General features: G+C 51.9%; 1 protein-coding gene across 1 annotated transcript in view; it reads left to right on the top strand.

The window, feature by feature from the left end:
- Positions 1–1314: 1314 nt before the first annotated feature.
- Positions 1315–14651, top strand: part of Cotl1 (coactosin like F-actin binding protein 1) — a 33468-nt gene continuing 20131 nt past the window's right edge. The window contains exons 1-2 of the mRNA XM_028753382.1: positions 1315–1566; positions 1670–1752. Coding sequence (XP_028609215.1) covers positions 1490–1566; positions 1670–1752 — 160 coding nt within the window. The 5' untranslated portion in view covers positions 1315–1489. The remainder of the gene's footprint in view (positions 1567–1669; positions 1753–14651) is intronic.

Here is a 14651-nt window from a genome sequence, read left to right as displayed (position 1 = left end):
TACGATACCTACAGGGGTGAGAGGAGGACATCAGATTCCCCTGGAGCTGTAATTACAGACATGGGTACTGAGAAAGAATCTAAAGTCCTCTGGAGGAGGATGAACCATCTCTCCTAATCCGAGACAGGGTCTTATTTTTGTAGCCCAGGCTGGCCTGGAAATCGGTGTGCAGCCAGGATGGTTGTCAATGGTTCTTCCTTAGCCTCCTGAGTTGGGAGCTGCCTGGTGTGAGCTACTGTGTCCAGACTAAAGAGAGAGAACCTGGGATCTCACAGATGCTGGCTCCCTGGGCCACAGCTTCGGGCCTATCCTTTGTACACATTCCCCGATCTTTTCAGTTTCTATGATCTGTTTCAGCTAACAGCAAACCAACAGTGACCTCTTTCGATGCCTGCCCTGGCTTATGTACATCAGTTCAGTTACAGCTGAAGGCACCCGATGAAGCTGGCTATGTTATTCTTACCACGGGGAGAGAGCAGTACTGGTGGAAAGGTTTCAGGGCTTGCCCTATGGCTTGGGGCAGAGAATTCTAGAGCTGGGCCTCCGGGGCCAGCCAGCCAGCCTTTCACCTGCTGGTAGGACAGATAGTGGAAGATTAGCGAATGAGTGACCCAGTGAGGGAGTTAAGGATGCCGCCCCCCCCCCCACACATGACTGCAGATAGCCAGGCTACAAAGTCAACAGTGATTCCCAGTCTGCCCCTTTCCAAATAAAACGCTTCCTCCTTTCTTTCCACTTCTTTCCATTCCAAATCCAAAGAACAAACACTGGGTTAGGGAGCTAGCCTTGGCCAGCCTGGCTCATCTGAGCGCTGACTTAAGCTAGCTTTCTGGAGGGAAGGAGGAGGGGCGGAGAGCTCTGCAGCTCAGCTCGCAGGTGGAGGGGACGAGGGAGGAAGAGAGAATAAGAAGATTCGAGAGAAGATGGAGGGGGAGAAGAAGCGAAGGAGGCAGGAGGCCTTAGGGAGGAGGGAGAAGGGGCTTGGGGTGGGATAAATAGGAGAGATGAAAAGAAAGGCGAACAAGGTAGACGCTGAGAGGAAGGCAACGGCGTAAGGGAAGGAGAGGGAGGGAGGGAAGGAAAGAGGAAGGAGGAAGGAGAGCGAGATCGGAGAACGCAGAAGGTGGTGGAAGAAGAGAGGAGCTGGGGCCCACGGAGGGAAGAAGGCGGAGGAAAGGAAGAAGAGGAAGAGCCCCTCCTCCAGTCCTCCGTGGAGTTGCGCAATCCACACAGGCTGGGATTGGCCGCGGGATGTGCGAGACGCTCCGCCCCCGCCCCTCGTGACCAATGGGAGCAGAGGGGCGTGGTCTTCATGGGAGTGGAGTCCCGGCGCGCGCTCCGGCGCTGCAGTAACCGCGGGTCCCTCTCCGAGGACCTAAGCTTGCTGTTCCGAGCGGCCGCCCTCCCCTGCTCACTCTCGGAGCCCGCTCGACCCTCGCAGCGGATCAGGGACGCGTTCACTGGTTCCGGCAGTGTCCTCGCGGCGGCCATGGCCACGAAGATCGACAAGGAGGCGTGTCGCGCGGCGTACAACTTAGTGCGGGACGACGGCTCGGCGGTCATCTGGTGAGCAACGCCGCGGGGCCGGGGATACCAGTAGTGACCTGCTTCGTGCCGCTCGCCGCCGCCGCCGCTCACCTCTGTTTTCTTTTCTTCCTCCAACCCAAAGGGTGACTTTCAGATACGACGGCGCCACCATTGTCCCCGGCGATCAGGGAGCGGATTACCAGCACTTCATCCAGCAGTGCACAGGTAGGGCGACCTGAGACCTTTTGGGAGAGGGTGGGCACCCTGAGCAGCGAGGTGCTGGGCATCCAAGCAGCAACAGATCTGGGCTGGGGTTGTGTTTGTTTGTTTGTTTTGTTTTTGTCATTGTGTTTTTGGAGATAGGGGCTCACTTTATATTCAGGGTGACCTCCAACTGGCCATCCTCCTGCTGCGAGCGTCTAGTATTGGTATGGTGGGCGTGCACAGCCATGCAAAGCTCTGATCTGAGCTTTCCAAAGTCCCGAGTGTATCTCTCTTCCACCCTGCCCCCAACCCCTGTGGACATCACCATCAAGTGACCCCCTCCCCTGATTCCTCCCCTGGCAGTGTCAGACAGCTTCTTCCGCTCCCCGTGGTTCACTGGGTTTCCAGGTCAGAATGGGCAGTTAAAACTGCACCCTTTCTGATTGGTCAGTGAACAATAAACGCCGAAGCCCCTGGAGGCTGCAAGCTAAAGGCAGAACCCAGGACCCCACCCTCCTTTCTCCCTTCCACCTTTGTCTGTATCTGCGTTTGTACAAGCTTTTCATTTGACGAGTATAGAGACGGGTACCAAGAGACCAAGAGCATATACCCGATGTTGCTCTCTGAGGCTTGGTATAAAGTGAAGCTGACTTGTGAGGTCCCAGAGGCCACTTTCCTTTGGAGAGAATCGCCACTGGCTGGGGTGGGGCATGAGGGATAGCCCCGGGAGCTGAAGTACTCCGTGGTTTGGTGTGGTGGAGTCATGCAGATGTGTGACTTCCTAAAAGTGTCCCACCGGAACCCTAAGGTTTGTGTGTGGAGTTTGTGGACCATGAAAGAACACAGGGCCTGAATGGCCATAGGCTCCTCAGAAGCAGCTCAACACTGCTGGTCCTGAGATCTGTAAAGGAGCTGGTGTGCAGAGCAGCTCAGCATATTCTAGAAACAGAGGCAGGGGGATGGAGAGCTGGAGGCCAGCCTGGGCTGGGCATCCCCCTCTTGCCCTCCCGGCAAAAGAGCCTTTAAAGAGACTGGAAGTAAGAGATCCCAGGCCTAGTGTCTCCTGAAGTAATGTCAAACAAAAGCCAGCCACCTAGAAGCTAGGGTGTGTAGACTCCTGGGGATGGCTGTGGGTTAGAATCCCTCTGGGGCTGCTTTCCAGCTAGGTGGGTTGGGGCCCGGTCCCTGTGGGGGGTCACAGTTCCTCACTTGATCTCTCTTGATGTCGCTGTGAGATTGATTGGATCCCAAGTGTGTGTAAGTGTTCTGGACATTGCCGGCCAGTCATTGGTGACAAACAGAACTTCCTCCCCCACCCCCATCAAGCCAGGGTCATGTGACTTCTTTCCTTAACTGCTTTCTTTTTTCCTTTTCTCTTTTCTTCCCTCCCCCTCCCCCCCAGTACTGGGTAGGGAACATAGGGCATTGAATATGCTGGCCACATGGTCTACCACTGAGGTACATCTCAGCCTTTCTAAAAACTAAACCATTTTATTTTGAGACAAGTTCACGCTCAGAGGTGCGGGCAGGCCTTGAACTTGTGGATCTTCCTGCTTCTGCTTCCTGGTTTGTGCCACCCAACTCTTTAATTGCTTTCTGGCCTCAAACTTGGCCATGTAGCTAAGCCTGGCCCGAAACTCCTGATCCTCCTGCCTCTGCCTCCAAAATGCTAGGATTACAGGCATGCGTCACCTTGCTGGGCAGCCTTTTTTAATTGAATCATCTTTTGCATTTAGTTCGCCTCAATGAGCATTCACTTTGTGCTGTGTGGTACTAAGATGAAGTGTGTAAGTGAGATTGTGTGTTCGCGTGTAAGAGCTCTCCCGGGCTAAAATGTCTCCTGAGAGTTGCCGCTAGACTCCGTACTCATTGCTTTTGTAAATAATTCACTTAAAACAACGTCGGCGGCGTAAAGTGGGATGCTTGTCGAGTCAGCGTGCTGGCTTTGGTTCCAGAGCAGGATCTCAGCTGCTCTGACTGCAGCAAATGCTTCCAACGTGGGACAAGTGCAGGATCCACTTTCCCGAAGTTGGCGCACCATCAGCAGGATTGGGGCTGGGTGCCGCAGGTCCCTTTCCCTCCCCAGCGGGAGTTCGTCCCCAGCCCTCCTGCCTCTGTGACTGTTTTCTCCAATTAGCTGGAGAAGGTGTCAGAGCTGAAGGCCAAGCATCCTGTTGGTAGATTCCTAACTGATGCTCCTGCTGCCGCACATCCGGCCTGGATGCTGTTTCGGGGACACTTCCTTCCTCCGGTGGGCTGTGGTTTTTCTGCTCAGATCTCCCATTGCTAACCCTCTACAGGGATGGGATGGCAATCGTCTGGCATGTGAGCTAAAAATGCTCAGCAGGCTGCTTGTTGGTCCTTGTGAATGGACTGTGGAATTGTGGTTGCAGCTGCAGCCTGCTCTCTTCCCAGCCATCTGGTGGACATTGTCCAGATGGTTCTGCTTGCCATGGCTGCTCTCTGTCCCTCCCCTGCTGAGGCCTCCTGAGCCAGGGACCCCACCCTCAGCATTCTTATTTGTAATCTTACCTACCACTGTACCTGACCCGGGTGTCAGCATGCTTCCCGTGGGTTGTCTCATTCTGAAGATTGCAAACCAAGGCTCAGAGAAGTTAAGTGACTTACCTGACACCTAGGAAGAACAGAGCTAGGACTGGACTCTGGGACCCATTGCTCCTGGCCCCAAGGAAGTGGTTCAGGGTCTTGTTCTTTGTGGGATGGTTTTCAGATTAGATTTGCTCACTGTGATGTAGGGTGAGCCCTAATTCCCTGTCAGCTGTCTTGGTAGGCCCTAGAAGAAAGCCTTTTTTGTTGTTGCTGTTTTTTTTTTAAATTTCCAAGCACCTCAGAGATGTGTAGAGTTCCACTCTGCCTTTCCTGTGAAATTATGTCGTCTTAATAAGTATAAAATTAATAACAGAATGACTATATAAATATTAGTTAACCACCAAGTTACTTTCCATTCCTGTAACTTTCATCCTGAGACTCTCAGTGGGTGCTTAGCCCAGCACACAGTGGGTCCGCCTACATCCAACCTGCGATGGCCTCCTGTGGCACTAACCTTAGCCTGAGTCTGTTTGCTGAGTTGCTTAGTCCATGGGGAGAAGCAGTTGCCATGGTGATGCGGGGTGCAGGCAGTGCCAATGTTCTGAGTTCAGATTCATGTTCCCAGAGCAGGCAAGCTGCCCATCTGTTGACCCTTCTGCCACAGTGCAGACAGCAGGAGTGTATGCTTAGGGGATAGTAAGTTCCTCAAATGTCCCTGAGTAGGACTAGTGTTTTATTTGGGGACGTGGAGGTCCTGTGAAAGAAGAGAACAAGCCGAGAGTGGCAGAAAGGTAAGGGCCAGAAAGTAGGGGAAGCAGCTGAGCTGCAGGCTACAGGGTCCCCAGAGAGCCATGCAGAGTCAGGCAGCATCACGGGTCAGCCCACAGAGATGGAGGGACCCCTTGCCAACAAGAGGGGGTGCACACATCCACATGACAGCTGTAGAAGCGGGGCTCGTAGGTCTGGCATACTCGATACACAGAGGCTTCAGCTATCTGGAGTCACATTTTGTTTTTGTACTGCACATGCAGCTCAAGAGCCTTTGTGTGTGTGCACATGTATATGTGGGAGCATGTGTGTGCACATGTATGTGGTGGGAGCTTGTGTATGTGCATGTATGTGGTGGGAGCATGTGTATGTGCATGTATGTGGCAGGAGCATGTGTATATGTGCATGTATGTGGCGGGAGCATGTGTGTATGTGCATGTATGTGGTGGGAGCATGTGTGTGCACATGTATATGTGGGAGCATGTGTATATGTGTATGTATGTGGTGGGAACATGTGTATGTGCATGTATGTGGCGGGAGCATGTGTATATGTGCATGTATGTGGTGGGAGCATGTGTATATGTGCATGTATGTGGTGGGAACATGTGTATGTGCATGTATGTGGTGGGAGCATGTACATGTATGTGGCAGGAGTATGTGCATATATGTGGGAGGAGTATGTGCATGTATGTGGCAGGAGCATGTGTATGTGCATGTATGTGGTGGGAGCATGTGTGTTCACATGTGTGTGGCAGGAGCATGTGTATGTGCATGTAAGTGGCAGGAGCATGTGTATGTACATGTATGTGGCAGGAGCATGTGTGTGGCAGGAGCATGTGTATGTACATGCATGTGGCAGGAGCATGTGTATGTGCCTGTATGTGGTGGGAGCATGTGTATGTGCATGTATGTGGTGGAAGCATGTGTATGTGCATGTATGTGGTGGGAGCATGTGTATGTGCATGCATGTGGTGGGAGCATGTGTATGTTCACCCATGTGAAATGCAGAGATCAGTGTTTCCTTGATTACTCTTTACTTTGTTTTAAAATGTGTGTGTTTGTTTGTTTTCCCATGTGTGTATGTGCCATGGTATACATGTTGGGGGGTCAGTGGACAGTTTGTGGGAATCTGTTCTCTCCTGCCGCCTGGATTCCAGGGATCAAATGCAGGCGGTCAGTCTTGGGAACAGGTGTTGTCATCCACCGAGCCACTTTGCTAGCTTGCCACCTTTGGAGACAGGGTCTTGTAGTGAACCTGGAGCTTGCCTGTGGATGATGTGCACACCAGGGCTTACTAGCATGCAACCGTACCCAGCTTTTATGAGAGTGCTGGCAATCCAGACCTAGGTCCTCAAGCTTGTGCTGCAACCCCTTTATCAACTGGGACACCCAACTGCAGAAAGTTCTTCTAGGGTAGTGGGAGACTCAGTACAAAGAGGAGGTGAAAACCAGTCAGAAATGTATCCACCTTTTCATTGTTCACTGGCCCTATCCATTCATTCTGTGCACCGGTGGCTACTCTGTGGACTTACTCAGAGAACTGAGGTGATATCCTATGCTCAGCAGATGTTTCATGCTCTCCCAGGAGGATTGGCCACGTGACCACGGACCTAGTCTTTGTCTGTATTCTTGAAACATTTCTTTATGTATTTTCTGGTCCAAAGTAGGGCCGTCCTATGGCTGTTTGTTGGACCACCCACCTTTCCTTCTGGGGCTGCATTCCATCTTTACTACCTTTTGTTTTGTTTTGTTTTCTTGTGACCCCTTTAAAGGCTCTATAAAATATGCTCTGTTAACTGCAACATTGTCTAACCAGGTCCTCTCCTGATGGACCCAGAGTCTTTGCTGGAAGCAGTTTTCTTTTGGAAAGAACCCAGGCTTCTGGGAATGCATCCAGTGTTCTGGTGTAGATTTTAGAGCCTGTGGGGAAGAGCACAGATGAAGGATCCAGTCTTTCCTCTCACCGAAGCTTGGCTATGCTGTGTGACCTTGGGCAGGTCTCCCAGAGTCTCTGTTTCTACGACTGTGAGATGAGGATGGTTGTGGATGATAAAGTGACAGGATACAGGCACGCATGCTGCCTGGTATAAAGTAGATTCTCAATGTGCGTACAGCACACCACCGTAGCACACCACCGTAGCTGTCCTGGGAGGTACCTGGCCAAGGCAAGCTGAAGTAAAATGGATGTGTGGGGTGGTCCCTGGAGAAGGGCATGCCAAGAGACTGTCAGCAATGAAGTTTGGTTGACAGAGGTGCTGGGTGATTGTGATACTCCCATGATGCTCTGGTCCGCCCACAGCAGAGTAGCTTGATGCTGTGGACACCAATGCTAAGGACATTGATCTGCATCCCATCCTTTGTGAGGATTGGGGGTGAACAGCTCTCAGATGGCACGTGACCCAGGCTTGGCTAATCCAGGCGAGCCATCCTCATCACAATGTTTAGCCCAAGGTTGGCGCCTCACGTGATCCCTCAAGCTGATCAGGCTGGCTTCTGGGACTGAGACTTTGGACAGGGCTGTTGAGAAAGAGTCCTTTAATCTTTCTCTGGGATTAAACCCAGAAAGAATGAAGGATTGGAGTCACAGGACCCTTCTGTCTCTGACAGAACCTGCGGGCAGCTCAGGCAAAGGTCAGGGTTGGAGACCAGTTGGCAAGGGTTACACTCTTGATCCAGCCATGTTTGAAGCTGTCTCTATAGATTGTTGACTTCCCCGAACCATTTGAGTTCTTTTAGTTTCCTTCTGAGACAAGGTCTTGAAACTGTAGCCCAGGTTGGCCTGGAACTTACTGTGTAGATCAGGCTGGCCTTGTAGCTAAAGATAATCCCAGGTGCCATGATTAAGGTACGAGCCACCATACCTGGTGGATTATTACTTTATTTACCTTCAAGGGTGTTGAGTAGCTTGGACATTGTTTGGTTTCCACTGATGCTTGCCCTACATTCTGTCGCTGAGTACATGGGCTTTGTGTCAGGCCTTTGGCTTTACAGCTTGGTGAAGTTTTTTCTTGCCTTTGGGTTTGTGGTCATTTTTGAGGTATAGGCTGGCAGGTGTCTCTTCCTCATGAGTAGTACGTGCTTCTCTCTTTAGAACGGCTTCTTTAATCTCCACCCTCAGGAGCTGATGCAGCCTTGGCAGCCTTCCCTCTGAGTTTTCTGGATGTTATAAACCTCCCTGCCTCGCTCCCGCCACACACAGACACAGACAGACAGACAGACAGACAGACACACACACACACACACACACACACACACACCAGCCTCTCCCTTCACAGTTTAATTTTTCTTTTTTTTTTTTTTTAAGATGGTCTCACTGTTGAGTCCTGGATGGCCTGGAACTTGCTGTATAGACCAGGCTGGCCTTAAAGTCATAGCAATCCACCAGCCTTTGTCTGCTGGGATTAAAGGCATGAGCTGCCACCGTGCCCAGCCTCTTTGTCTTTTTTTTTTTTTTTCTTCCTATTTTACTTACCTTTTCTGGTGTCTCCAGAGACTTTGGTCTTCAGAAAACCTCTCTGTCCCCTCCCTTCATACTAACCCCTCCTCCTATACTGCTCCTACCTCTGCCTCCTCTATTCCCCCCCCAGCCTCCTCCCCCTCTTCCCATGTCCCCTCCCCGTCTCCCCCTCCCTCCTTCTCCTCTGCACTGCCCCCCTCCCTTCCTTCCCTCCACTGTCCCCTCCTCCACTGTCCCCTCCCTCCTCCTTGTCCCCCTCCTTCACTGTCCCCCCTCCACTGTCCCCCTCCCTTCATTGTCCCCTCCCTCCATTCTCCCCTTCCTTTCACCCTGCCCCCTCCCTTCACTCTGCCCCCTCCCTCCTCTGTTGGGACTTCTTCACCGGTCTCCTTTCTGCCCTCCTTCCTGCCTGTCAGTCTGAAAGGCCTCAGGGCTCTGCCCTTCCTGCTGGCCTTGTCTTTCATTTACTAAATCTACTGAATAAGGCCTTTGGGCTCTGTTCTTGATCCCTGTGACCTGGTCCTCCTGCCAGGTCTGAGTTCACTTTGGGATCCCCACCCCCGCAACTCCTAACAGTATTTTTATGGCTTTTGTCCCAGAAGGACCCTGTGCTGGGAATGACCAAGACTGCCCCTGCTGCCCTCCCTCTCTTCCTCAGAACTTGTGGGCAGTCTTCCTCCATTTCACTTTCTAGGAAGGCTTCTCTACACTAGTTAAGGCCCAGGGTAAATGTCCCGCTCTACTCAGATGTCACCCTTGTCCTCATGGAGTTGGCCACGTGTGTAACATGTACATGTATGTGGGTGTGCACGCACATACATACGGGTATATGTATATGAGAGAGAGAGACAGAGACAGAGACAGAGACAGAGACAGAGAGAGAGAGAGAGAGAGAGAGAGACTATGACAAGGTCCTGAAGAGAGTTCATGGTTTTGATAATGTTCGTGGTAGCTAGGGCCTAAGCACCCCTCCCTCCACCCCCATCTGTAAGTGCCGGATCTTCTGTTTCCACTCCAAGAAGGAAATCCATGCTTCCTGGCGTCCAATCTGAACTCCATTCTATGTGAGCTGTGTGACCTTGGTAAGTCACCTAGCTTCTCTGTGCCCCATTGTGCCCACTGGAAGAGCTAGCCCCCGCTCAGGCAGGTCTAAAGCAGCAGGCTCAGCCACCTTCTGTCCACCTGGCCTGCCTTCTCCTGAGCACTGATTTGGCTTGGCTCAAGCTGACGCTGGGCCCTGGGCCTGGGTGCAGGCCGGGGGTTTGGGGGTGGGGGTAGACCCAGGAAGCAGGAGCGAGGGTGTGGGTTGGGTGAGGCAGAAGGGTGGAGAAGTAGTAAAGAGGATTCATGCCAGGCCGTGAGGCTGTTGGGAACAGGATGCCATTCTGCTGGGACCCTTCAAGATCTGGAAGGAGGCTGGGGCACATGGCTACCAGTTTGTGTCCCCACTTCATTGGTTAAGGGGTGTCTCCAGACTTCAGGGCTGTATGTCTGATGAGTCAAGCAGTCAGACATTTCATAGATAGGCCATAAGCAGGGGCCAGGTGGTTTGGGGGCCAGCACTCCTTGGAGCATGTGGCAATACCCATGCATGCCTCCTTTTCCTGCTAGGATCTGAGCCTGGGGTAGAGCGGCTCTCCTTCACGATGGTGTACTGGGAGCACTTGGGAGTGCATAAACACACCCCACTATTATCTATGTGGTCCCCAGCCATGCCAAAAGGCTGAGCTTGCACAGGAAGTCCCACTGTCCCCTTTGAAGCAGTAACTCCGTAATCAGTGTGGAGCAAATGGCCCCTGTCAATATCCCTGACCACATGGCTGCTTTGGCCTTGTGCCAGGCGTCTTCCTGCAATCCTGTGTCCCAGAGTGCCTCTCCTACAGACTTGTGTGTACTCTATCCTCAGAGGTGGCCAGCGGCCTCAGAGCATCCGTCCCCAGAGGCCTGTTTCCGAGAGCGGAATTTTATATTGCCTTTTAATATTTATGTCATGGATGCACTTCGGAATTAACTTGCAGTAGATCTGGTGTGTGTGGGGGGAGAGGCAATACTGAGGCTTGAACCCAGGGACTCTCGTGTGCAGGGACGTGCTACCATGGAGCCGCAGCCCCAACTGTCTTCTTCCTCTTTTCATTTTGAGATAGAGTCTTGCCAAGTTACCCAGGATGGTTTTCAACTTAGACTCCTCCCGCCTCACCCTTCCTAGTAACTTGATTAACAGGCCTGCCCTAGTGGGTCCTGATTGTTTATTATTTATTTTTAATGAGGGAGGGTCTAGGCAGTCCTGGCTGGTTCTTGTAGCACTTACCAGGCTCTGATGATGTCCCCAGCTTTGCAGGTCTCTCATCTGTCCTCATGTCCTTCCTGGCGCTTGATACTGTCTTCTGTCATTTCTACTCGTCATTGCAGGTATAATGAACAAGTTGATTGTATTAATGAGAACAGCGGTTAATGGTGACCTTCCTGTGCCCTTGGCTTTTGGTCTCTTTTTTCCCCTTCAAAGCCAGCAGTGTCTGCGTAGGCTTTTTTTCACACCAGCTCCTGATCCTGACTCTCCTACCTTCCTATTTCTCCAGTTAGGAATTTATAGCGGCGTTTAGCCAAGCTAACGGTGGTCATCCCTCATTCACACCTCCACCAATCACATCTATAAAGTCCCCTTTGCCACGTGAAGTCGCTGCCACAGATTCTAGGGCTCAGAACATTTATGTCAGACTGACAAGAAACTAAATAAAATCACATTGAAATTGTAAAGAAAGAGGATAGTCCTCCCTTCCCCCAAGATGACAAAGGACAGTGATAAAGTGACCCATGTTGGAGAGTGAGCGGTAGGACCCAGCTCAAGCAGCCAAGTCCTGATGGGGCGTTGGGGGTCCTCTACTCTGCATACATTTAAATTTTCCCTGTGGCCTACTTGTCATCATGGGTTCCCAGGGTGGATTCTGTGTGTCCAGAGACCTGTGTCCTGGGGACTGGCTGCTCTGTGGCGTTAGGTGCTCCCTCCAGCACCCAGCCTACCTCACCTTCCTGCCTGTTGCTCTTAGGTCTCTGGTTGCTCCCTGGTTGCCATGGTTACCACCACTGTTCTTGTCTTCATTACCATCTCACCAGCTCCTTCCTTCCTTCTTTCCTTTCTTTTTTTTCCCATCATAATCTGTCTACGTAGCACAGGCTGGTCTTAAGCATAATCCTCCTGCCTCAGCCATGAGAGTATGAGGTATGAGCTGTTATACTAAGCTTGTCCAGCCACTTTCAAAACTTGCTATGTGTCAGGTCAATCCAAGGGCTTGTTTTTGTCACCTGAGTCCACTGAGGACAGCAGAGTGTGTCATTCTCTGGAGAAAGAGAGGGGACTTCTCTCCATTCCCTCAGCGAGGGCAGCCAGCCCCTCCTGTGTGATCTTGCTCAGTGAAACATAGGAAGGAAGCATGGCCCCCACCTCACAGCCTCATCCAGGCCAGCAGCTGCGTGGGGATGCTTTATCCTCTCCGTGCCCTTTGGTTGAAGGTTAGTGTGCAAATGCTGTCAGCTGCTAGGTGGCCCCTGAGCTTCCTCGGCATCTCCTGCAGGCTCTCTGGGGGGTGTAAGTCACACTGTCAGTGCCTAGAGGGAATGGCACCTCTCACAGCACCGAGCTGCTGACACTGAGGACTGAAAGCTCCCGAGACCACAGAGGTGACTGTTCAAGGCTCTTTCTGAGAGTGTACCATGTGCCAGGCACCATCTGGGCACTAGGATTGATAGGAACAAGATGTATTCTTCCAGGCTGCGTCTGTGGCCCCAATGGTAGAGTACTTGTGTACTCAGGCAAGCCTGGGTTCAGTCCTCCTTGCTGTACAAACCGGACATGGTTCAGGTTGTAAACTGATCATCCAGTCGCTTGGGAGGTGGAGGAAGGAGAATCAGGAGATCAAAGTTATCCTTGACTGCATGGTTCCGAGGCCAGCCTGGGCTGTGTGAGACCTCTGGGCCAACTTAAAGACTCGGATTCAAGGGGATCTCATCCGTGAAGCCTTCCTTGATCACAGCCGCCAGAAAAAGCTAACTTCCTTCCTTCCTTTGGCGTTCTAGTCACACCCGAGTAACAACCGTTTGGGTGTTTGGTGTCTTTGTGCTCACAGTTGGAGGATAGTGATCGGGTAGGGATGTCGTTAGTAGTCTCTGAATCACAGGTTGATTGTGTGCTTGTCCGGTGACTGACTTAGCAGAATTGTGAAGAGCAAATCGGTGCAGTCACAACCCATACCCTACACTGGCCTGAGGGTGTCTGGTCTAAGTGCTGTCTCAGCAGTTATCAGTGGAGATAACTGATTATCGCAAACACCTGTGCTGTGGTCGGGAAAGCCTGGGGCTTTCTGTAATTGATGTCTCCGGGTCTACCTATTCCCTGGAGCCCCGGCTCCTCTAGAGCCTGCCGAAGTCATCTTCCGGTTCCTCTACTGTGTTTTTTCGTGTTCTTTGTCTGACTAGGAAAGCTGGGTCGCTGATGAGAACTCAGCCAGAATGTTTTGGGCTGCTGCTGGGGGGGGGGGGGGGGGGGGGGGGGGGGGGGCGGGGAAGCTAGCACATTATATGCGATGTGATCACAGACGCAAAACTGTACAGGCAGATGCTTGTGTGGTGAGATCACCCTGGAAATTCAGCCTTCTATCCCCTGAGAAAATAAGCCACCGTGGACAGAATCTTCAGTTCTGGGCTTGCGGGCTTTTCTTTATGTAGCCTGCATATTTTTTATGTAGAAAAATAATTTCTTCAAAATTATTGCTGTTGTTATTCTATGGTTCTGGGATTGAATTTAGGGCCTTGCTCACCCTCAGGCATGGTTCTGAGCTATAAACATCCCACCTCTGGTTTTACTTTTTATTTTCCAGTAAGTTCCATTAGGTTGACCAGATGGCCTTCTGACTTGCCATTCTCCTGTCCCCGCAGTAGCTAGGGGTGCTACTTTTAGGGGTGTTCCATTGGTAGAATAACTCCCTAGCATCCACACAGTAAACCAGGGACTTAGGAGGTAGAAGCAGGAGGATCAGAAGTTCAGGGTCATATGAGTTTGAAGCCAACATAAAAACCTGTGTTAAAAAAGAGAGACAGGGGCTGGAGAGATGGCTCAGGGGTTAAGAGCACTGACTGCTCTTCCAGAGGTCCTGAGTTCAATTCCCAGCAACCACATGGTGGCTCACAACCATCTGTAATAGGATCTGATGCCTTCTAATGGTGTGTCTGAAGACAGCAACAGTGTACTCATATATAATAAATAAATAAATCTTTTAAAAAAAGAGAGAGAGAGACAGGCGGGGCAGTGGTGGCGCATGCCTTTTATCCCAGCACTTGGGAGGCAGAGGCAGGCAGAGTTCTGAGTTCGAGGCCAGCCTGGTCTACAGAGTGAGTTCCAGGGTGACAGAGTGAGACAGGGTTTCTTCTCTGTATAGCCTTGGCTGTCCTGGGACTCACTCTGTAGATCAGGTTGGCCTTGAACTCAGAACTCTACCTGCCTCTGCCTCCCAAGTGCTGGGATTAAAGGCGTACGCCACCACTGTCCGGCTCAGATGCCATTTGTTAACTAACATTTTTCTTGCAATTTCAAATCAGTTTGAGGCTCCCACCTTCTGGCCTCATTCATCCATCCATCCATTTCCTTGTTCTAGGGACAGAGTCCACAGAATATATCAAGGGCCAAGGGAGGGGAGGGTGTGGCTTCAGTAGTGCAGCTGCTGTCATGACTGTGGGTACGCCAGCCTCCTTCTCCTGTATTAGAAAGAGAGCCTCATCCCCTCTGGGGCCCTCTGCATGGTCCTTCAGGAGCCAGGATGCTGTGACTGTGTCCAGCTGCCTCTGGGCTTTGACAGGATGTTGAAGTGTTTTTCTGCTTCCTCCTAGCTTCCTGGAGATATATCCCCCACCTCCTGCCTGTAACCCCTTCCCTCCAGCCTATAGCTTCTCCCTTGCAGCCTGCAGCCCCCCCACAGCCCTCCCCTCCAGCCTGCAGCCCCCCATAGCTAACCCTTCCAGTCTGCAGCCCCCCTGCAGCCCTCCCCTCAAGCCTGCAGTCCCCACAGCCCTCTCCTCCAGCCTGCAGCCCCCCACAGCTAACCCCTCCAGCCTGCAGCCCCCCACAGCCCTTCCCTCTAGCCTGCAGCCCCCCACA

The sequence above is a fragment of the Grammomys surdaster genome, unplaced genomic scaffold, assembly GCF_004785775.1.
Source record: "Grammomys surdaster isolate TR1022 unplaced genomic scaffold, NIH_TR_1.0 128, whole genome shotgun sequence".
Lineage (NCBI taxonomy): Eukaryota > Metazoa > Chordata > Mammalia > Rodentia > Muridae > Grammomys > Grammomys surdaster.
The sequence above is the reverse complement of the archived record's forward strand: the minus strand, read 5'-3'. Positions and strand labels throughout refer to the sequence as shown.